The sequence below is a fragment of the Monodon monoceros genome, unplaced genomic scaffold (genome assembly GCF_005190385.1).
Source record: "Monodon monoceros isolate NGI ecotype Baffin Bay Population unplaced genomic scaffold, NGI_Narwhal_1 Super_Scaffold_1, whole genome shotgun sequence".
NCBI lineage: Eukaryota > Metazoa > Chordata > Mammalia > Artiodactyla > Monodontidae > Monodon > Monodon monoceros.
In genome coordinates, this window is record NW_021703765.1 from 45,697,016 (window position 1) to 45,720,777 (window position 23,762).

The 23,762-nt window shown below is 35.4% G+C and overlaps 1 protein-coding gene across 2 annotated transcripts in view; it reads right to left on the bottom strand.

Annotated features, from left to right (window-relative positions):
* TAF4B (TATA-box binding protein associated factor 4b) overlaps positions 1-23,762 on the bottom strand; it is a 125,351-nt gene that overhangs the window by 8,267 nt on the left and 93,322 nt on the right. Inside the window, exons 14-15 of one of the 2 annotated variants that reach the window (XM_029232611.1) lie at positions 22,977-23,087; positions 2,928-4,587 (exon numbers count right to left, since the gene is read on the bottom strand). In XM_029232611.1, the coding sequence (XP_029088444.1) occupies positions 4,420-4,587; positions 22,977-23,087 (279 nt within the window). In that variant the 3' untranslated portion in view covers positions 2,928-4,419. Of the gene's footprint in view, positions 1-2,927; positions 4,588-22,976; positions 23,088-23,762 lie in introns of those variants that run through there. The other variant, XM_029232618.1, reaches the window with a different exon arrangement.

Genomic DNA, 23,762 nt, shown 5'->3' on the forward strand with positions numbered 1-23,762 from the left:
AACAAAGAAACAAAAACCCCACAGGTAACAAATGTTGGCAAGGATGTGGAGAAAAGGGACCCCTCGTACACTGTTGGTGGGAATATATTGGGTTGGCCAAAAGGTTCATTTGGCTTTTCATAAGATGGCTCTAGTAGCACTTAGTTGTCTTTAACTTCATTCAAAACAATTTTGTTAGACTGTATGTGACAGCTGTCATATCAGCATGCATTTAAAAAATGACATCAAAATTAGCGAATTTTTGTGTAGGCATTTTAATATTGAAGATGGAAGAAAAAAAGCACCATTTTCGGCATATTATGCTTTATTATTTCAAGAAAGGTAAAAATGCAACCGAAATGCAAAAAAATGATTTGTGCAGTATATGGAGAAGGTGCTGTGACTGATCAAACATGTCAAAAGTGGTTTGCGAAGTTTTGTGCTGGAGATTTCTCGCTGGATGATGCTCCACGGTTGGGCAGACCAGTTGACAGCGATCAAATCGAGACATTAACTGAGAACAATCAACATTACACCACGCGGGAGATAGTCGACAGACTCAAAATATCCAAATCAAGCATTGAAAATCATTTGCACCAGCTTGGTTATGTTAATCGCTTTGATGTTTGGGTTCTATGTAAGTTAAGCAAAAAAAACCTCAACCGTATTTCTGCATGCAATTCTCTACTTAAACGTAATGAAGACGTTCCGTTTTTAAACAAATTGCGACAGGTGATGAAAAGTGGATACTGTACAATAATGTGGAATGGAAGAGATTGAGGGGCAAGCGAAATGAACCACCAAACACACCAAAGGCTGGTCTTCATCCAAAGAAGGTGATGTCGTGTATATGGTGGAATTGGAAGGGAGTCCTCTATTATGAGCTCCTTCCGGAAAACCAAACGATTAATTCCGACAAGTACTGCTCCCAATTAGACCAACTGAAAGCAGCATTTGATGAAAAGCATCCAGAATTAGTCAAAAGAAAATGCATCATCTTCCATCAGGATAACGCAAGACCGCGTTTCTTTGATGACCAGGCAAGAAGTGTTACAGCTTGTCTGGGAAGTTCTGATTCATCCGCCGTATTCACCAGACGTTGCACCTTCGGATTTCCATTTATTTAGGTCGTTACAGAATTCTCTTAATGGAAAAAAATTTAATTCCCTGGAAGACTGTAAAAAGCACCTGGAACAGTTCTTTGCTCAAAAAGATAAAAGGTTTGGGGAAGATGGAATTTTGAACTTGCCTGAAAAATGGCAGAAGGTAGTGGAACAAAAGGGTGAATATGTTGTTCAATAAAGTTCTTGGTGAAAATGAAAAATGTATCTTTTATTTTTACTTAGAAACCGAAGGTACTCTTTGGCCAACCCAATAAATTGGTGCAGCCACTGTGGAAAAAAGTATAGAGGCTTCTCCAAACACTATAACTAGAACTACCATATGACCCAGCAATTCCACTCCTGGGTATATATCCAAAAAAAACCAAAAACACAAATTTTAAAAGATACATGCACCCCAACGTTCATAGCAGCATTATTTACAATTGTCAAGTATGGAAGCAACCTAAATTTCCATCAACAAATGAATGGATAAAGAAGATGTGGTATACACACACACACACACACACACACACACACACACACACAAAACGGAATACCACTCAGCCATAAAAAAGAATGAAATTTTGCCATTTGCAGTAACATGGATGGACTTGGAGGGCATTGCGCTAAGTGAAATAAGTCAGACAAATACTGTATTATATTACTTATATGTGGAATTTAAAAAATACAACAAACTAGTGAACAAAACAAAAAAGAAGCAGACTCACAGATATAGAGAACAAACTAGTGGTTACCAGTGGGGAGAGGGAAGGAGGGAGGGGCATTACAGGAGTAGGGAAAAAAGGGTTAGTATGGGATTATATGAAATCATGTGTGTGAAACTTTTGAAAATTGTAAAGCACTAAAGCGCTAGAGAATTTAAAGAATCTTTCATTCAATAAAAAAAAAGAAAAAGAAAAAGAAATATAGGCTTTACAAGAATGTTAAACTGCTTCTTTTAAGAGGAGAAGAATCTTACAGATATTCAGGAGGAAACAATTTAAAAGGTCCATCGGTCATATTAAAATTAAATGGATAAAATGGTGAATTTTATATGTAAAACATGCCTCAATAAAATTGCTTAAAAAACAGTAAATAGATGGAGAATTTCTGGCACTTTCCCCTTTTAGTGTTCATCACTTAAGATCAACATTGAAGGCAGACTCTCACACTTCAGTGCTTAAAGGGATCAGGCAAGGGAAGGTGAACTTACGCTCCCACATCTGAAGTGGACAGCCACTGGTCGGCTCCAGCAGACTGTCACACAAACGGTACACCTAGTGACTCCAGATCTTCTAATTTTTCAAAAGAAGTGGAAATATAGATTTTTGTGAATTAAAATATTGGCAGCACCATGTGAGTTACAGAGAACACATTTAGAGATCAAATCGGCCCCAAGGCCATCATTTTGCAAACTGAGTTGGAAGAATACCTTGGGTCCACTGTTTGTTCTTTTGTGTGTAAGATATACTTTAGGACACAAAGTTTTAAAATGTATATTAAGGATAAATTTTGAAAAAGAATACCTTTGTAAGAAAACCCTGATGGGCAAGAGAAGCTTTTGTAATGAATATGTGTAGCTTTCACTGTGAGTCAAATACCATGCAAGTTTACAACTATTTCAAAGAAAGTGATACATGAACTTGGATGTGAAGTGAGCTTCTGGAACCCAAATGCTCACACTCCAAGGTAACAATCCCAGCCAAGAAAGATCTACTGCCCTGCCCCCAGCTTCAGGGGCCAACTTCCAGAGATATTTCCAAAGTCAGTGACTGAGCAAAGTTATTCTTATAATAAAATAATTATTTTAATGAAGTATTTGAAATAATTTTAAACATCTGATCAATAAGATTACACACAAATATGGGAGTGTGCTGCACTTTACCAAAAAATAAAGCTAAGCATTTAAATATACAAAAACAACTTTAGGTATAGATCTCTTCTTAAAGGACTCTTTTAACATACACATAATTTATAGCATTTTTACATAATAACTCGCTGAAACAGAAAATGTGGCCAATTTGAAACTTACTACAGTATAGAATATGGCCATCAGTCCCGATGGGAAGAACAGGATGAAGAATAACATACTTGAGGTTTTATTCCCCTGAATTCTTTTTCTAAGAAGCACAGCTTTCCCTTTTTTTCTTTTCTTTAGCCTTCTTTGGAGGATTTACGCATTCTTTCTGTATGTGATTCTAACTACAGCTATTATTTTTCACCAGCTACATACCACAAAAGTGGAATTAAAAAAAAAAAAAAAAGAGGGTTTGCGTTGCAAAATGTCAGCTTCCTCAGACGAGTATATATAACATGCTTCTCATAATATATGTAGAGCCAAGATTTCCAAGAGTAAGATGCTGACCTTACCTTTTGAGTACAGAATCCAAAATGGAATCCCATTGTTAAAAATTTCTAATCATCAATTACGATTTTTTTTAATGCAACAAGATGCTTAAAACTTAGGGTAACTAAAAGAGTTTATAAAACTATCCTTCTTGAGATTTAAAGCAGTACACAAAACAAAGAATAACTTCTTCCTTTTGAAATACTGTAATTTGAAAATGTTTGATACATTTTCCTTTTTGGTTGGGCTGTGATTTTTTTCGTGTCAACAAAACATGTACTGGTTGGTTCGGAGTTCCAATTCGTCCACTGACCCCTCTTAGGTGTATACAGCATATTTCCTGTTTTATGATTCCGTTTTCATTTTCCCTCCATCGCTGGTGGTGAGGTGAACCAGGGAACAGCAACTTCAGGCACAAACTATCCCCATTTGTCAATGTTTTAACAACAATGGGACTCAGCCGACAAAAGCCACCACTGGCCTTACCCTGTGGCTTGTCACCTTCAACCACAGAAGGCAGCTGTCATAACTTGCTAAGCAACTTCTGATTCCAGTCCAGAAAACCTAATGCTTTGAGTCAGGTTCCATGTAGGATGAAATACATAGTTTCCTGGTAAGTGGTGACCCTTCTTTTCTTCCCCCTGCATCTCAATGCAGGCTGTACTAGGGAAAGACGCCTTACCTATTAATAGTTTGGCAAATGAAGCAGGGAGTAACAAACAGAGCCTTGCTGTAATTAAACACGTAGGTAGGCATATGCCTACTTCTGTGTAAATAAACTGTACTTCACAACCTATTTTTAGAAGCTGATTCCTAGTCATTAAGAACCTAATGGAATACATAAGAGTTAATAAAAGTATATAACTGTAAACAATGGTCTTCCCTATCGGTGATTATTTTCCAGAAACTGAAATCTCAGGACCATGTGACACCGCTCTTTATGTCTTCTTTGGCAGTAAGTAGCAAGGATCTGGATGGAGAGGGCCATGGTCACTTCAGAAGGGCCAGGTACAGAGCTCGGGAATACTTCATCTCCCTCTCCTGCTCCATACAGAAGATCAGGTCCCTGAGGCAGATTCTTGTGATTCTTGGACGAAGCAACTGTTTGGTGGCTGTCAGGCTGGATGTCCCAGAAGCAAAAAGGTTGTCTTTTAAACCCTATACAAAGTAAAGGGAGAAGCAAGTTTAAAATAAGCAATCTTTCATAAAGAGAGAACCTGTCAATTCAGCAAGAGCCTGCTAGCCTCTGGCCCCTGGGGTAGGTGCTGGAGGTAATAGCATGATGCAGCTTGTCCTCCAGCAGCCCAGGCTCTTGGGGGAGGCCCATGGCCAGCACACCTAGTTCATGGCCTCAGTCACTCTCTCTCACCTGGACCATGGCCACAGCCTTTTAACTGACTTCTCCACTTCAATCCGTTCTTTGCTGCACATCACAGGGCAGACTGTCCTCTTTAAAGGTCTTAGACAAAAGTTTCGGGAGTGATGACTGTGGTCATAATTCTGATTGTGGCGATGATTTCACAGGTGTGTATATATGTAAGAACCTGTCAGATTACACACTTTAAATGTGTGCGGTCTTTTGTTTGTCAATTATAAAAGTAAAAGTGAAAGCCTCACATGGTTCAGATCCCACCACTCCATGGTTCAAAAACCTTCAATGGCTCCTCTCTGTCCAGAGTAGCTACTTGAGCACTTATTATACTTTCAGAGCTACGTTAAGCACCTTCCACACATGATCTTTCTTTCATACAACACTGCAGCACGTTACATGGGTGCTGTCCTCATTTATCAAGTGAGGAAACTGAGCTTAGACAGGTTAAAGCAACCTGTTTAAGGTCACACAGCAACACTGAGCTGGGACTCAACTTTTAATTTGATCTAAAGTGAATGCTCGCCGCGTAGCACAGGGAGATCAGCTCGGTGCTTTGTGTCCACAAAGAGGGGTGGGATAGGGAGGGTGGGAGGGAGACACAAGAGGGAGGAGATATGGGGATGTATGTATATGTATAGCTGATTCACTGTTAGTCAGCAGAAACTAACACACCATTGTAAAGCAATTATACTCCAATAAAGATGTTAAAAAAATAATAAAGTGAATGCTCTTAGCCTGTTCTATATCATACATCATATCAGGTAGAAACTCATTACCTGGCTTCTCTTCAGCCTTACTTCCCATTGCAGAGATCAGCAAAAGCCCATTCCAGGCCAACCTACTCAACCTTTAAGACCCATTTCAAATGGGTCTACTTACCCTCCCCTTCCCCATAAGAATTCTTACTGTGGTAATTATCTTACATCGTATTATAGTAATTTGTATACGCTACCACCACCAGCATATACCCACTAGATTGTAAGCTTTCTGAGGACAGGGACTATCATTTCTATACCTTCTATGGCTTAGCAAAGTATACAGAACAACACAGATTATCAGCAATATTTTCTCAATTGAATACACCAGTTTAAAACATAACAACTAACATGAGTTCTAAATGTCATTCAAAATTGAATGAAACCCAATACTTCTGTATTAAGATATTAAGTTTCCTAGGTATCAATATGTCTATACACCACTATTTAAAAAAAAGATTTGGAAGAAGAAATAAAAATACAGAAAACTCAGATATAGAATAATTTGGCAAAAATGAATCCTTTATTCTTCTATTCTTTTTTTTTTTTAACTATATTTTGTTTCAAAAACATCTCAGTTGAGTTGGCAACCCTCCTTTCCCTACCCAAAAGACTTACACAAGGAAAGATATCTATCTAACACAGGAAGCGAATCTTCTGGTTCCATTACTATCTTTTAATAACCTTCAAATTTTAATTACTCCCTCTACATTTCTGGTTTTTTCTTTTTTTTTTTTTGCTTTGTTTTAGTTTGATGGAGGGTAAGGAAATCCCCTTTAAGGTCTCCAAAACCCCTATGGTCAAAACAAGTGAACTTAATTCCATACATGTTCACAGAATGACTGGGAGTTTTTACATTTGACTTTACCTCACAGTCGAATAAAATGTCCTTCAAAGATACTACTCACTTTTGAAGGGATATGATATCACAATCCCACTTCTATACTCATTAGGTCAGACTCATTCAAAAGCATCCATGTAGCAAATTTTGGAAAGTCCATGTTTAAAAAAAAAGGACAAAAAGACTAACTTAGAGGTGGTGTAACACAGATATAATCTTAACTCTTGTAAATTATAATCATCAAAATATTCTCATAAGATTTTTACAGAATGGGCCCACCAACTCAGCTTTGGAACACTGGATAAAAGGACAAATTAGGAAGAAAGTTAATGTCCCAGGCACTGAGCAGCAATTTTGCTGTATATAGGAGTTATCTATTTAAAACTACAGTATATTTAACTAGAGGCATTTTTCTTAGCCAAAAATTAGATATATTATGCTAAAGCTGAATCTATATATGTTTATAGATCTTTCCTACCAAGTTTGCCAAAAATCACTCGTTTAGTGTTTTACATGAATATTTAAATTAAATGACTAGTTGGACATACTATATCTTGGCAATTTAATTTCTACGTAAATATCCAGAAATATGTCATGTCTTTTGATAAAAAGACATGTATGAGAATGTTTAGCACTACTATTCATAATGGCCCTAAGCTAGAAACGATCCAAACGCCCATTAAGAGCAGAATAAACTGTGGACTATTCATACAAATGGAATACTACACAGCAGTAACAAACTGAGTAACATGGACAAATGTCACAAAATATTAAATGAAAGGATCCAGATGCAAAGGAATACATATGGTTTGATTCCATTTCTATAATGTTTAAAACAGGCAAAGCTATAGAAGTCAGGATAATGATTCCCCTTAAGGGAGAAGAGTGGTAACCAGAAGGGGATAGTAGAGGTTTTCTGGGATTCTGGTGATGTTCTCTTTCTTGACCTAAGTACTGTCTGCATAGGTGTGCTCTGCTGTGAAAATTCAGTGAGCTTACTCATGATTTGTGTACTTTTCTGCATTGATGTCCTACTTCAAAAAAAAAATTAAACTGCTACCAAAAAAGTCTTGTGTAGGTAGGAAATACAAAGGGAAATGAAGAGGGAAAAGAGGAAAGAAGATAAGGCAAAATTGTTAAATAGAAAAAAATTATGGAGAACGAACCATCTGGGTAAGGAACAAAGGGGTCACAGTTCATGTCTGTCATGTGACAAGCCTGAAGGATCCCAGGGAAAGAGCCACATCACAGCTGCCAGCACAGGGTTGAAAAGGAGGTCATTCCAACAGGATGCAGCAGAAGGCCTGAGGCAATGTTATAAATGAAACAAACCCCAAGGGACATTCAGTAATCCCACAGAAATGTCTTTTATAATTCACAACTTCATGAAGGTGACAGCATTCTCTTCCCCCAAATAGTGACTGGCTTGGAAAGTTAATCTTTGTTGAACTTAGATACAAATACATAGCATTTTTATTGCTATGCTTATGATTTGAAAAAATCCACAATCTGACTTTTCAGCTTCATACTGACCTGGCCAGAATAATCAGCTACATCTCAATTATCCATGGTAAAGCGGGTGGAACTCAGAGCCATAAAAATTCGAACCTGCCTTCACCATCAGTTTTTATTTTCTTCCTCACCAAGTCCTTTGCCCAAAGTCACCTAGGGCTGATTTCTGGTTACACTATACTGTCAGTGCCAAAGAACACAAATGTAGTTAGGAGACCATTTGTAAGAAGAAAAAAAAAACCTGTTGGGACAATGTACTATTTGTTTCTGAAATAGAAGATTTTCCCAATCGACTTTCTACGTGAAGATATTCCTTAATCTGAATTCTTCACTTAGATGAATAGAGGGTAAAATAGAAGATGGAATTCAGTGAAGATGAAAGAAATAATTCACTTACTAAGTGTACAACAGATGTTTTCGGAAGCGAAACCGAACCTAAATGTAAACATTCTTCAACACTGCCAGGTCAATTAAGTTAGCCCTCAATTTGTTCAATTATATCACTAAACAAAGTTTCATATTTTTATAATGAAACTTCTGAGAAACGCTTTTGCTCTAATAAGGAAAACTTGAACATTGTCAGTTACCAATTTCAGAGCAATGACACCATTTTAAGAATGACACTAAGTAATTAAAAATAACCAATTATTCACATTTCCCCCCAACTTAATAGAGCAGGTGCTGTGAGGTAAAACTTTTAAAAGCGTCTCTACTTCTTTTTCCATGTTTCCTTAAATTATGTTACTGCTATACTAACTAGTTCATGCTAGCCCATGTATTGATTCAATTCAAAAGTTATCTGGGTTACTGGGCTACCTACTATGGGCAAAGGAACTGTTCTGGCAGCATAAGATATACAGGGGGACTGAACGGTGGTGAGTACACATTGTCTCCTCCATAAGGAAACTCAGACAAATTACTTAACTTCTCTGTGCCTCAGTTTCCTAATCTGCAAAATAGGGACAGTAACTGTAATTATCTCACAGGGTTGGCCTGAGGATTAAATGAGAACAATGCCTGGCATACAGTATACAGTCTATAAATGTCATTTGTCAGTTGGGAGGCATTGAAGGTTTATAAACAGGAAACAGTATAACCCTAGTTCCAGATCTTTTTTTCCATCCCCTAGTTTAAATGCCCTATTCTCGTAAGTCCTGGCTAATTTAAATAATTTGTCCTGCCACACTAACCTTGTCCCTCCTAGAGAAATTTTTAAATTTTAGTTGAGCTTTGAATGTTTAAAGCTAAAAAGTAAACTAATGGGCATTACAGACATATGGCAAATGGATGAGGGATGTATCCTGGGACAGGAAGGTTTTCACAAGCTCCTCAGATCAAACAGTGGAGGACCAACCACACTTATCAGTACTGTCTGCAGGAGCTGATGTTCATTCCTTCCATTCTAGTCCCTGAATCATAAGACCAAGAAAACACAAACGTGTCCCTGAATCTTAACAGTCGACCAGGAACAAGAGTTGGGCATTTTAACCTCTAAAAGGCAAAGATCCTTTATATTTCTCAGACTCTCTACTTGATTTATTCTAACCCCATGTCACCATGGCAGCTCTTAAGGGATGACTCAAGTCTCAAACTTTAAGGAAAAATAAGAACTAGACATAGGGCACAGGGGGTGGAAAGAAAATCTGGCTCCAGAACAAAAATCAAACATCTTCTAAGTCTTGGAAGCAAAGATAAATAAAAGTGTCCTGGATGCCTGGCCTTAGTGTAATAATGTAATAAGATCACTGAAAATCTATGTTTGAAAGACCTGAGCTTCTAGGCCTCAAGGGCAGCACAGAGCAGAAAATACTGACTTGTGAGACTGCCTGCCCTCTGCTGGTCAACAAGCAGAATTTATGAAGTAACACATCCCTCACCTCTACCACCTTCATTTCATTCCTTTGAGTTATTTCAGAATACAGACAACCTTGCATATTAACTTCCACCCTAGAATTTTGTCACCTCTAAGTATCCGTTTTTCAACAGTCTTTATAGAAGTAATATGTCTAAATAGACTGATGTGATGTGTAATCGTGGGCTTTGAGTTCTAATTCTAGTTGTGTGATTATGAAAGTTGTAAAGACAATACTGGTTGTCCTATGCTAATGACCACTCGCGTCTTTATCTCCAAAAGAACACTTTCTTAAATTCTAGGCCTCATTGTTCAATTTCCTAACAAAGTATGTATCCTAAATTCAACATGTTTCAAATCATTACTCCTGCCTTTCTCCTCTTCTCTTTCTCATTTAAAGGAATGGTAATACCATTCACCTCCAATGCCTAATCCAGAAAACTGGGTGTCATCCTCAACCCTTTCTTCTTCTAATCCCATCTATCACTTCTTATCAGTTCTAACCTCTTTAATAGTTTCCAAATCATCTACATCCTTCTACATTTTCACTTCCATTATCTTCTGCCTAAGATGACTTCATCAACCTTCTAAGAAACTATTTCCAGTATTAATATTCTTCACACTGCTGTATGATCTTTCTAAAATAAGTAATCTGATAATACCATTTTCCTGTTTAAAATGCTCCAGTGGCTAAAAACCTCCTCTAGGACCAAGTCCAAGTATTTAAGCATGACAAATACAGTCAACCATGAGCATACCAAAGCTTCTCCCCACATTCTCATCTCTCATTCCTTTCTTCCTATCTCAAACTATTGATCATGCCACAGAATGTTTTTTCCTCTTTGTTCCAGACAGTTAATTCTCTCCTCCTGGAACTCCTTCTCCAATCTCTCTGTCCTATCCTTACATCACATCACTCGACTAAGTCCTTTAAGACTCAACTCAGGTAACCTGTTTCCCCAATGCTACAAACACAGACTCACCCCAGGTCTAGATTAGGTGCAACTCCTGTGTATTTTAGCTGTACTCTCTACTTTACCGTCACATGTATTCAGTGCAATGCAACAACCTCTTTAACTTTCTCACTCACTGGAAAGGAAGGATTTTGTACCTGTGAATATTTTATATATATGGCACTTAGCTGGTATCCAATCAACGTTTGTAGTACAATTATGCATCAAGTGTCACCCAATATCATCAGTTATATGAATGACCAAATAGTGAAAATGAGCCATATTATGGGCTTTGGACATTTTAAATCAAGATCCTGCTGTCATTCTTAGCTTTAAGCCAAATAAATTTGGGAGAAAAGCTGAAAGGTAAAATCCTTTGATGACTTGTTCCTCAGCATTACTCATCCCCACCAAGCTGCCACCAGATGGGATTTGCTCAAAAGGCTATTTTATGCCACTTTCTCGAAACAGTGGGTAAGTGCTTCAACCCACCAAGTAATACAACACACAAGAACAGCAAATAACCAAATAAATGTCAATTCTGAAAAGCAGTAACTTACTGCAAGTTGAAAAGCCTGTGTCAGCAGGACTTTCCTCTTTACTCTCGTAATTTTCTTTACCTTTAATTAAGACACAAAGTCCTTTGAAAACTCAAGTAACCTATGTCCAGAACTAAGTTTTATCTATTATTTTATGCTAACTTCTTTAAAGGACTGCCAGTTAAAGATTTTTCTTTCAGAGCCAACTTTAATTTTATCCTTGAAGGATTGTAAATGTTAAAAAATACTACAACATCAGTAAGGACTGCTGTGCCTCACAACTAAAGGTAGATTTACCAGTATATTTAAATGTATTAATAGTAGCTTTAGGTTTATTTAATTAAAACTCTGGTAATTCTGGAGTTGATGAATTGCATATAGACAGATGGAAAATGATACTAGAAAGAAATATGAATTTACAGGAAAAATGAAAGAGCACTAGAAATGGTAAACATTAAAAAGCTGTTTTTATTTTCATAAGTTCTTTAAGAGATATATGACCAAGTGATAACAATGTACTATGGATGTTAAAACATATGCATAAGTAAAATAGGTGACAACAATAGCACAAAGGATGGGAGGAATTTGTATAATGGAATTATATAGTTAAAAGGTTTTTATATGATATATGAAGTGGCATTAATTCAAGATTGAGTATAATTAGTTAAGGATACATATTGTACCTTTAAACAGATCTGTAAAGCAACCATTAAAAAAAAAAAAGAGGTATAGTTAAGAAGCCAAAAGAGGATATAGAATGGTATACTAAAACACTACTTGGTTAACTCAAAAGATGACAAGAAAGGAGAAACAAAAAAACAGAGGGACAAACAGAAAATAGTAAGATGGTAAACTCAAATCTAATCATAGTAATAATTGCATTAAATGTAAATGGACTAAACAGTCCAAATAAATTTTCAGACTGGATACAAATCCAAAGCTCAATTACATGCTACTCATAAGAAACCAGCTTTAAATAAAGACACAGATAGGCTGGAAGTAAAAGAATGGAGAAATGATAAATCATGCTAATACTACGCATAAGAAGTGCCGGTGTAGCTATAATAATATCAAAGTAAACTTTAAGACAAGGAATATTAGAAATGAGAACAATTTCACAATGACAAAAGGGAGCAATTCATCAAAAAGACATAATGTGTTTGCACTTAGTAAGACCATCAAATAAAAGAAGCAAAAATCGACAGGTAAACATAGACAAATGTACAATTATAGTTAAAAGAAAACAACTTATGGAATATTATTCAACCATAAATAGGAATGAAGTACTGATACATGCTACAATATGGATGGATCTTGAAAACATTACGCTAAGTCAAAGAAATTAGATACAAAAGGCCAAATATTGTATAATTCCTTTTATATGAATGCCTAGAACAGGTAAATCCATAGAGACAGATGGTTGCACAGCTATGTGAATATACAGTTGTCCCTAGGTATATTGGTTCCAGGACCTCCCATGGATACCAGAACCTGTGGATGCTTAAGTCCCTTATATACAGTGGCATAGCATTTGCATATAACCTCCACACATCCTCCTGCATACTTTAAATCACCACTAGATTACTTATAATACCTAATACAATGTAAATGCTATGTAAATAGTTGCCAGCACTTAGCAAATTCAAGTTTTGCTTTTTGGAACTTTCTGGAATTCTTTTCCCCAAATATTTTCAATCCATGGTTGGTTGAATCCATGGATGTGGAATCCAGCAGATATGGAGGGCCAACTGTACTGACTTGCACGCTTTAAAATGATGAGGTGTGGTATGTGAATTTTATCTCAACAAAAATCCAAATAATGGCACAGTCTGGTAAGTCAAACAAACAAGTTCAAATAAACATTTCAAAAACAACTTATATTTATTCTTTTCAATACTCTCCACAATTCTTAGGAAAAAATGCATAAATAGGAATTCAACAACATACTCTAAATAGGTACTGTTGCAATGCTTAAGGCAGATACATTGTTTTCCATGTAAACCTGGATTTTCACTGGTAACATTAGTTGAAAATCTGAACATTTTATTTCGGAATATTTCAGAGAGAAATTTACTGTCATTTAAACTACCAAATAATTTTATTGCTGATTTCTCCTCTCTTCTTTATTCTTGTGTATTTATGTCATTTTCACTCCTTTACAAACATTTAAGGGGGATTTGGGAAGGAGGGAAGATAAACCCATAATGTGCAATTCAACTTATTTCACAGGGGGCCCCTGAAGATAGCTGACAAGGTGTCAGACTTTAAATCTCTGGAAAATTTTAAAGATCCATCTAAAATTCAGATTTATGTTTAAGTCATTTATAAAAAAGAGGCATATTTGTTTATGGAAGTGTGAGCAAAATAAAATGTGAAAAATATATCTCAAAACATAAAAAAGCTGCTTCTTTATCTAAAGTAATAATGCTCTAAATTCTAATGAATCTATATGATATTTATAGAAGGTGTTAGATGACAACAAATCTGTAATCTGAAATCTGAAATCTCTAATTCTGTTTGTTCCCTAGTAGATTTTAAGCTGCTGTGTTTCCTCAAATCATTTCAGGCTTAATATTTCAATTATAATCTACTCAGATCCTCAAATAATGAAAACTAGTAAATACGGTAAACAAAATGACATCTATGTAAGATCAATCATTCAAATACCCATAAGAATTCAACTCAGTTCTCTATTTCAAAATACACACATTTCTAAGTTATGAAAAAAAGTCCATAAATAATTTTAATGCTTAAATAAAAATGAAAAAACCCAAGTATCTCCCTCATAAGGTATTTTAGAGGTTTTTCACACTTCGACACCATGTTTCCATACAGAAATAGAACCTCAGCCCTTGAAGAGGACACATAGTAATGGTAGAGATACAATAAAGGAAAAATTGTAGCAACTAGAATATTTTGAAATGACTGATCCTATCTGTTGCTAAAAGGGAATGGGAAAATAGGCATTCACACAGTGGTGGAAACTGGCACAAAGTTTTTGGAAAGTATTATGGAAATATCTATTAAAATTTAAGATGTGCATACCCTTTGACCCAGAAGTTCCATTTCTAGAAATCAATTTGGCAAAATAAATGGGTGCATGAAGATAGAGGATGTTAACTGTTTATAATAAACCAATGAAAATATTCTAAATGTCTATCAGTGGATCATAGAATTACGGCACAGAAGTATGTACCAGTATGGAAAAATGTCCAAGATGCAGTGCTTCACAAATTGTAAAACAGTACTTTTAGGATGATCCCATTATAGTAATTAAGAGCACAGACAAACATCAAATTCTCTGGACGTGTATCTGGGCTTCTCCACTTACTAACTGTGGAACTCTGGAAAAGTCATCTTCCCTATACCTCAACTTTTTCATTTAGGGAAAATAATAGTATGATTTTACAAAGGAGTTACAAGGACTAACCAAGATAATACATTCTAAGTGCTTGCTAAAAGTAAACTATTATTATATATGCAATTGTAAATATATATATATTTGATTATATTAGGTAGAACTATAAAAAATTGCCAATACTTGATAGTTTTTCACCTATGAAAATGGCAAGTTTATATGGTTTAACCTAATACATGCATGGATAATTTTGGAAAGGATAACCCAAGAAACTTAAGAGCTGTTTGTAATACTCTTTTATACTATTTCGACATTTTCAACATGATCAGTTAACAAACACTCTTCTCTCCCAAATGAAAAGCTATCTACTCTATTCCCCTTGCTTTAAGCAGTACTATCTTAAAAGTATAACAGACATTTTTCTTCCCCCCAAAATCAATAATCATTTGTTGAATGTATAATCTACCTTCTGATAGTACTCTTCTAGAAACTGAGTCTTCTTCATTTCAGAGAAATTTAGACTTCATAAGAAATTTGCAAGCATTGGAAAGGATCTTACCATACCTAGGTAAATTCATACTAGTTTAAACAATGGAAGAAAGTTATCACTGAAATCTATTCTAAATATTATATTCCAAAGAGCTTTGATTTTAATAATTCTATACAACTATCCTTATATAAAGGTGGGTGGGAAGAGAGAAGAAAAGTCAAGAAATAAGAACAAAATAATATTTTCTGGCAGAAAATATTAAGAAAAAACAAAGAAACGTGTGGGGGAGTCTGTGTTTGAGACCACCACACGTCTAGTGCTTTGGAAGCCCTAGCCTGCTCCATGTTGAAGATTCTTGGAAAAGTAATAATGGGGGAAATAATTAAGTCCAGAAATTCCCTAATCATCTTCCTCTGAAGAAGGCAAAGCAATGGAATCCATCTTAACTGTGCCTCCTGATATTTCCTCTTATCTGATACAGACAAACACAAACCAGCAAAGTTCCAACCGTTCTTGGACAGAACACACTCTGGTACCATCACTGCCTTTCCAGGACATCCCATCTTCCCCAGACTTCATTTTTGTCTATGAGCAGGAAGCTAATGCTGAGTGCTTGTTTTAAAAAACAGGTACATCATTACCTGGCACTTAACTTGCTAACTTCCACTTCCTTGAAGGGGCGCACCACCAAAGAACAGAAATAATGAGAGAGGGACAGAGAATACTGTTGTTAGGATTAGCATGGAGGGAAAAAAATGGCTACCCACCACACAGACTTCTTCAGCATCTCAGAGATAGTTCTTGGACTCCAGTAAGCAATTCTTTTCCTGAATGCTCAAAGACATCCTAAGACACTGAGGATATAGTATTAAATCATGAGGACAGGCAAATGTTTGTGCTACTATGACTCTGATAAATTTTTTCTCAGATATATTCAAATTAGTAGAATGCTCAGGTGATTTCTGGCTGTCTATGAAGTAACTACAATTATTTTTCTTTTTCATAAGAAGAAAATTATAACAGCTCAAGAAAAAAATTTTTTTCAAAACACCATGCGTTTTATTACTTTTTACACTGCTTCATAGTAACTTGTGATTTTTCTTCAAACAATTTCAGTTTAGTTTCTAAAAAAACCCTTTATTTCCCACCTGATTTTCAAAGTTGTATATTAGGTACCAAAAAATTCACATAAATGAATTTTCAAACCCTAAGATATCTTTAACCTAAAACAGGTTAGGCCCTAATGGTGTACTTTGCCCTTCAGAGGACTAGGCATCTAGCAGAGTAGAGACATTCTGTTTTAGGGCACCTACACACAGGCTAAAATAACAAAGAAAACATATGGAAAGATTCTTAAAGCTCTATTGTTTCCTTTATAGCAACATCATTTATTTCTTTATCCTGATTTTTTTATTGCAGTTTGCCCACAGTCTTCTGAAAACTGCCTTCTCTCTCCCTACCTTGTCCCCCCAAAATCAAAGTACTCTAATACTTTAAACATCAAATTGGAGCTAAAGGGAAAGGTAAGTTGCTACAATAGATATATCACAAGACCCTCAAGTTCTATATAGAGAAGTTCTAATAATATCTATAGCAAACTGCTGTGGAATACTATTTGAGGTACAGGATTTTTTTAAAAGTTCATCTCTAAATACATGTAAAAATTAATGAAACTTTCTCAGAAATCACTCTTCTGTAAGCTGTAGCATGAAATATTCTTGCCAATGGAATTCAACACATTATTCTAAAATGGTCCTTTCTCACCTTCTTAAGCCCACTCATAAAATACTGCAATGTGATAATTTCTATTATTAATGTTATAGTGAGACCACTAAACATAAATGGTTAAGAATATAGATTTAGGGTTCTGCAGTAGAATCATTTTATAGGTTCTATCCAAATAATATTTGCTTGGCTAATAATATTTAAAGAATGCTTGTTTTAAAAATATTTACAAGTATGCCTAACTGAAATGCCTTGTTTTCAAGGTATACAAATTTTAAAAGTACAATAAAGAAGAAATGAATTTTAGGAATGCATCTTTAATTGTAGGGAGATACAGCAATATTGTTATCAATATCTAACATTTATCTCTGAATTAGAATTCAGCTGTGGGAAAAAAAAATGTTTGTCTGAAAGCAATTCTGATTCAACCAAATTTTCTATTTATTGCTAAGAAACGTTTCAAAAAAGCCCCTTCTCCTCATTCTCTTCCTCTAAAATTCTTACAGTTTTACAGGGTAGTACTTTAACCTGCTTCTAGATAGAAAGGACATACACTTATCTATATAGTAATAATTTCTTTGTTTTGGTTAGCAAATGAACACTATTTTAAGCAACACATACCAGGTATATCAATACTATAAGCATCATGTAGTTGATCTGGCACTGTAACCACTTACTTTTAAAAGAAATATCAGCATTTTCAAGCCAATATGTTATAAGGTTAAAATAAAACCTATCTTTATTTTCAGTAAAATAAAGAAATATTGTTATGATGGTTGGCTCATTAAGTTAGGTGAACTATTTGAAAGTATTGCTAATACAGAAAAGATAGAGCCTTTATAATCCAAGGACCTAAAATCAATGCAGGAAGTAAAGTTATTAATGACCTAACATTCCAAAGAACCCCAAACACATCACCTCAGCGTATACATACATGACATACACATGGAAACACTCTAAATCTTTAAGTAGGTTCTAGATTACTGCATAGGTATCTGTACAGCCTATGTTAATTTAAGAACTAATTTCATATGCATATATTCTTATATATAACTTTAACACACAGCAGTAAATTAAGGACAAAGTAAATACTCCAAAGTAGTAAATTTTAAGTCCCCCCCCACTCAGAGCCAACAGGCTTATGAAACAAATAATTTGGTTCTAAATGATAATTGGTACTTGTTGCTTTTTGCCAGGTTAACACGAGGAGACAGGAGCTGATGCTATTCAACTCTACCAAGACTTCTGAGAATATCAATGTAAATCTACACAGAGGACAGTTTAATGTATAAATTGTACAACTAGAAAGATTTTTTAAAGGATAAGAGCCAGTTTTGCTTTGTTTTACATAATAGAAAAATATACTAAAGGAAGAAGGTCTAAAACGAATTTCTCCAAATTTATTATTGTTGATTTATTATCAACAAAAATTATAATCTATGAATGCTAAACGTTTAATTCTCTGAATTTTACATTTTTTAAAATCACCGTTTTATGCAATCTTCCAAACTGAAACCTCTTCCCTTCAGTACTAAAAACCTGCATTTGAACTAAGGATTTTACTCTTCAAAGAGCAAGACTCTACCTCACTCCCCTCTGGGATTATATGCTTATTCTAGTAAATTCTAATCAAACAGGTAAGATTTCAGGTTCCCATCTATAAAGAAAGAGGCAGACAAAAAGTAGACCCTCTGTCTTCAAGGTATAGAATATTAAAAATCTAAATGGTTTCATACATCAATTTTGTGTTATTTGTGAGAGAACAAAAAACCTGAATCGTTAAAGGGTTTTTAACAATCCTGATTCATGCAATTTAAGTGATTGGAGGGGCAAATCAATCAGCAGTATATGTAAACACCGAAAGAGCATACAGCAGGGTTCTCTCTAGTTTCCCATTTTTCAAAGAAAATTACCTTTGAAGTTAAAACACCATGAATAAAAAAAAATCAACAAAAAAATAGTTTTCAGCTAATTTCAAAATAAGGATTGTACTAAAATGTCGCCAACTCATTAAAGAAATGGATATTTTCAATTCAGGTTGGCATTACTTAAAAGTACTCGCTGTTATAATTCAGTAAAAGTCTGACAACGATCGAAGTTTAAAGTCCAGGAATAAAGGGGAAAACATACAGGCCTAAGTTCTCAAAACTGAAGAAGCACCAAGCAAACACACACTTCAGTATATTTATAGCCAAGTTAGAACACATCTGTTTTGAAATTTAAAAATTAAATAAGCTTATATCTTAATGCTAATAGATAAATCACATAAACTGATATTTTTTTAATCACTGTTTTGAACATCAACAGTACATTTCATTTTCCCCCCTGTAACCTATGGACTTTCTCAGATTCAAACATACAATCGATGAATTCTTTAAAATCACTGATTATTAGAAACCAGGGAACATTTAATGTTTCTGAGATTTGTGACGAACTCAAATGAGACATAAAAATGAAGCTTTGAAGAGATTAATGATTAACAGTTCAAACTCACTATGGGTCATTAATACTACTTATAAAATTCTATTAAAAGCTAAAATGATGGTACTATTACTATGATGACAAAGACGACAATTTATTAGGCCTGTACTTGAGGCCAGGAACTAATTAAGCACTTTACATAATCCAATCCTTAAAACATTGTAAGGCGGGTATTACACCCATATTCCAGATGGGGATAATTGAGGTAAGAGGTTTAAAGAACTTGTCAAAGGTTACAAAACTTAATGGTCAAGAACCAAACCCAGATTTGACTGAGTCCAAACTATTATGTACTTATGATGCTATGATGCTTCCCCACGAAGCAAACATTTAACAGAATTTGTTGTATAAAGCTACCATTATCAAAAAGTAGGGCAGGAACTTAGACATCCCTGTAGCTCTTTCTCAAAGGAATTATAATATTATAAAGAATAACTTTATGTGGATGAAAAAAAATTCCAAGTAACTGTTCTTGCCAAAAAGAAAAAACTATGCTAACTAGGCCATATTTATAGGAATACGCTTAATGATGAAATAGCATGCCCCACTTTTAATAAAATATTTACACATTTACATACAAATAGACCAAAAATAAAGGGCAGTGGGTTGTCCTGTGCTAGAGAAGTAGGAACATAAAAAACTCTACTGGACTAGTGTTACCATATTTTAAAATATACTAAGATTTGGAAACTTGAGGTCACAAAAAGACAAATACTAAATGATTCCATTTACATGAGCTATCTAAGCAGTCAAATTCATAGAATCAAAGTAGAATGGTGGTTACCAGGGGCTGGGAAAAGGGAAGATGGGGAGTTGTTTAATGGGTATAGAGTTTCAATTTTGCAAGATGAAAAAGTTCTGGAGGTGTGGTGCATAACAATGTGAATATGCTCAACACTACTGAACTGTACACTTAAAAATGGTTAAGATGGTTAAAAAGAAAGATTTGGTACTAATACATAAATAGCCATAAACAGATATACATCACTAGACTGGTCCTGCTGCACTTATATGGTAGTTGCTAGTCACATGTGACTATTAAAATTTACATTAATTAAAAAAAATTAAAACTATTTCCTCAATCACACTAGCCACAGCTCAACTGCTCAACAGCCATATGTAGTTGCTGAGGACAGCACAGACAGCACATTCTCATCACAGAAAGTTCTATTAGCTAGCACTGGGTCAGAGTATACAGAAACAGTCTCAAATACATATGGGAATTTGTATTTGACACAAAATTGTTTGTGATAAAGGTGGCATTTCAAATCAGTGGGGAAAGAATCATTGAGTAAACAGTGTTGGGACAATCTGCTAGCCTGGGGGAGAATGAGGGGGAAGTGAGGGAGTAAAGGTAAATCCAGATCTCAACTCTTATTCAAAACAAATTCTGAGTGAACCAAAGATTTATACTTAAAAGCTGAAATGATAAATACTAACACATAAGTCTAATTATTAAGAAAGGGCTTTCCAAACACAATAGAACCCCAGGAGGACAAAAGCAGAAGACTGATTTTTTTTTTTTAATTTAAGAAAATACAAACTTTTAGATGAATAAAGCCCAGACAAACTGAAAGGAAAGTGGAGGGAGGTGTGGAGTGTTCCATTTTCTTAATCTATTAAAAAATATAACTCAGTGGGGAAAAGGTAAATTGAAAGTGCCAATATACACATGAAAAAATTGCTCAATTTCATTCATAATTTAAACACTCTATTAAAAATTGCATTTTCAACCATCAGATGGCAAAGAGAATCCCCAGTGTTAAATGAGAGTGTGAGAAAACAGGCACTAATGGATATAAAGCCTGATACAACTCATTCAGGAGGTAATTTTAAAATATTTATCAAAAATGAAAAGCAACAAATAATACTTATGGGTAAAATGATATTAAGTCTAGGACTGACTTTAAAATAACCTGAGGAGTGAAAAACTTACCTGAGAAGGTTGGTGTAGATATAAATAAAACAAAATTAGGCATAAACTGATAGTAGTTGCAGCAGGATGGTAGGTGTGTAGGGGATTCATACTACTCTAGCTTTGAGTATGTTTGAATTTTTCCAAAAAGGTTTTCCTATTAATGCACACCCTTTAACCCAGGTATTCCATTTCTAGGTATTTAGTCTATAGCTACGTTGGACAAGCACACAACAAGGTAAGTACAAGGATGTTCTCTGAGGCAATAAAAGCAAAGACCCGGAAACAACCTACATTTCCATTAGAGAACTGGTTGAATACATTATTTATCTAAACACAGTAATGTCATATACCTTTAAAAAGTATGGAGATAAATTATATGAGAGATATTACGGAAAAGGGGAAAAGTATCAAGAGCAGAACAATAGACACAGTTTGACTGCATTTAGTAAAAACAAAATCAAATGTGGATTTGTGAAGGCACATGAGATACATGCCCATATTCACAACGAATTCTTGAAGGATATGTGAGAATCTTAATGGTGGTTACATCTGGCTGGGCAGGAGATGGGGGACTAGAAATCTGTGAGGAGGAAACATTTATTTTTTTCAAACATTTTTATACTATGAATTTTTTTTGCATGTGAACATATTGCATTCATTACACTTTTATTAATAAAAAGAACTAGACTTTTAAAATCCTTCTTCTATTGAGATGATTGTCATTCATTTAGGAAACATCAGTGTTTAGGGTCAGCACTGGGAGGAGCTTGTCTCAAAGCACATTTAAGTTTTACAGAGCAGAACAGACGAGCCGAGCCGTGGTTCCTTTATTGCTGACCTAGCTCAGGGCTCTTATCGAACCTGTATCTCAGCCCTGATAACCGATCTGAAAATCTATCACTACAGCAAATAATTGCTCTAAAGATGTAAGTAAGATCCTTCCTTGGTGTTAATCAAACATTAATGATATTTATTGAATATGTATGTGCCCGGTCCTGTGGGAGATACAAAGGAAAAGGATTATAGTCTTGCTCAAGAAATTCATAATCTCACAGAAGAGAAAACACGCACGCGAGGAGCAGAGAATGATTAATGCTGTGCAAACACATTATGTGCTGAGAAAAGGAGAAGTCAGTATGGGTATGTAGAGTCAAGGTTCATGATAGAAATGAGAGGGCAGACTTGATTTTAACAGATGAGCTGGATTTAGATACACAGCGGGGAGAAAATTACATAAAACTGCCTGAAAGGGTGTACAGAAGAAACTGCGATAGTGAGATTCAGTATAACTAGAGATGGGGGATAGGAAAAAGTATAAAATAAGTAATTAGTAGGAGTAAAGTTCAATGTGATACATATTTTTAAAAACAAGCAAAAATTGGGCTTCCCTGGTGGCGCAGTGGTTGAGAGTCCACCTGCCGATACAGGGCACATGGGTTTGTGCCCCGGTCCGGGAAGATCCCACATGCCTCGGAGCGGCTGGACCCGTGAGCCATGGCCGCTGAACCTGCGCGTGCGGAGCCTGTGCTCCGCAACAGGAGAGGCCACAACAGTGAGAGGCCCACGTACGGCAAAAAAAAAAACAAAAAAAAAACAAGCAAAAATTAAGATTTTATAAAAGAGGCAAAGGAGAGTTTTAACAAGTATTTGACAGCAACAGTGTGCAAGGCAGAGTAAATTTGCGTTCTTTGCTTCCTTTAGGCTTGCTTTTTTGACATGAAAAATAAAATAAACAAATGTTATTTCAATACCTCACTTCCAGACCCAGATTCGAGTGGTCTCTTCTTCCTTGGTCCAATAGCTGCAAGAGCTGTGAGATTAGCATCTCTATGCTGTATCTGCGCGAGCTCCAACTGTTGTAACTAGAAGATGGAATAAAAAAGAGAAAAATATCAACGTTTACACACAGTGATGCTCAAAGGGGGAAAGAAACTGATCACTAAGCCCACTTCTCTGTTCTTTACTAAACACGTGACAGTGTAAAATAAATATCAGATTTCCCTAACAGCCAACAGTGCATCGTTTCTTGATCCCTTTCCTCTAACAAATTCTTTATTCCTGAATCTCTAAATAGAAGAGGCAGAATTTAGGTAAGGAAGAAGTATGGAATAAAAGAAAAAGAAGAAAAGAAGCACCACTAGAGCTTAAGCTCTCCTTAGTTTAAGCACAGGTTAAGAAATGCCTGAAGAATAAGTTGAATGGTAAATTGGAGGGAAAGTGGCCAAAATATAGTCAAACTTTTTGGAATAAGAGAGAATTACAGTTGGCCTTTGAACAACAAATGTGGGGGATAGAGGTGCAGACCCTCTATGCAGTAGAAAGTTCACATGTAACTTATCGTTGGCTCTCCACATCCGAGGTTTCTCCATATCCACGTATCTGCATCCATTAATTCAACTAACTGAGAATCGTGTAGCACTGTAGTAGGTACTTAGTGAACAAAACATGCATAAAAGGGAACCCACGCAATTCAAACCTGTGTTGTTCAAAGGTCAACGGTACTTAAAAATAGTTTCTGTATATTATAGGAAACAGTT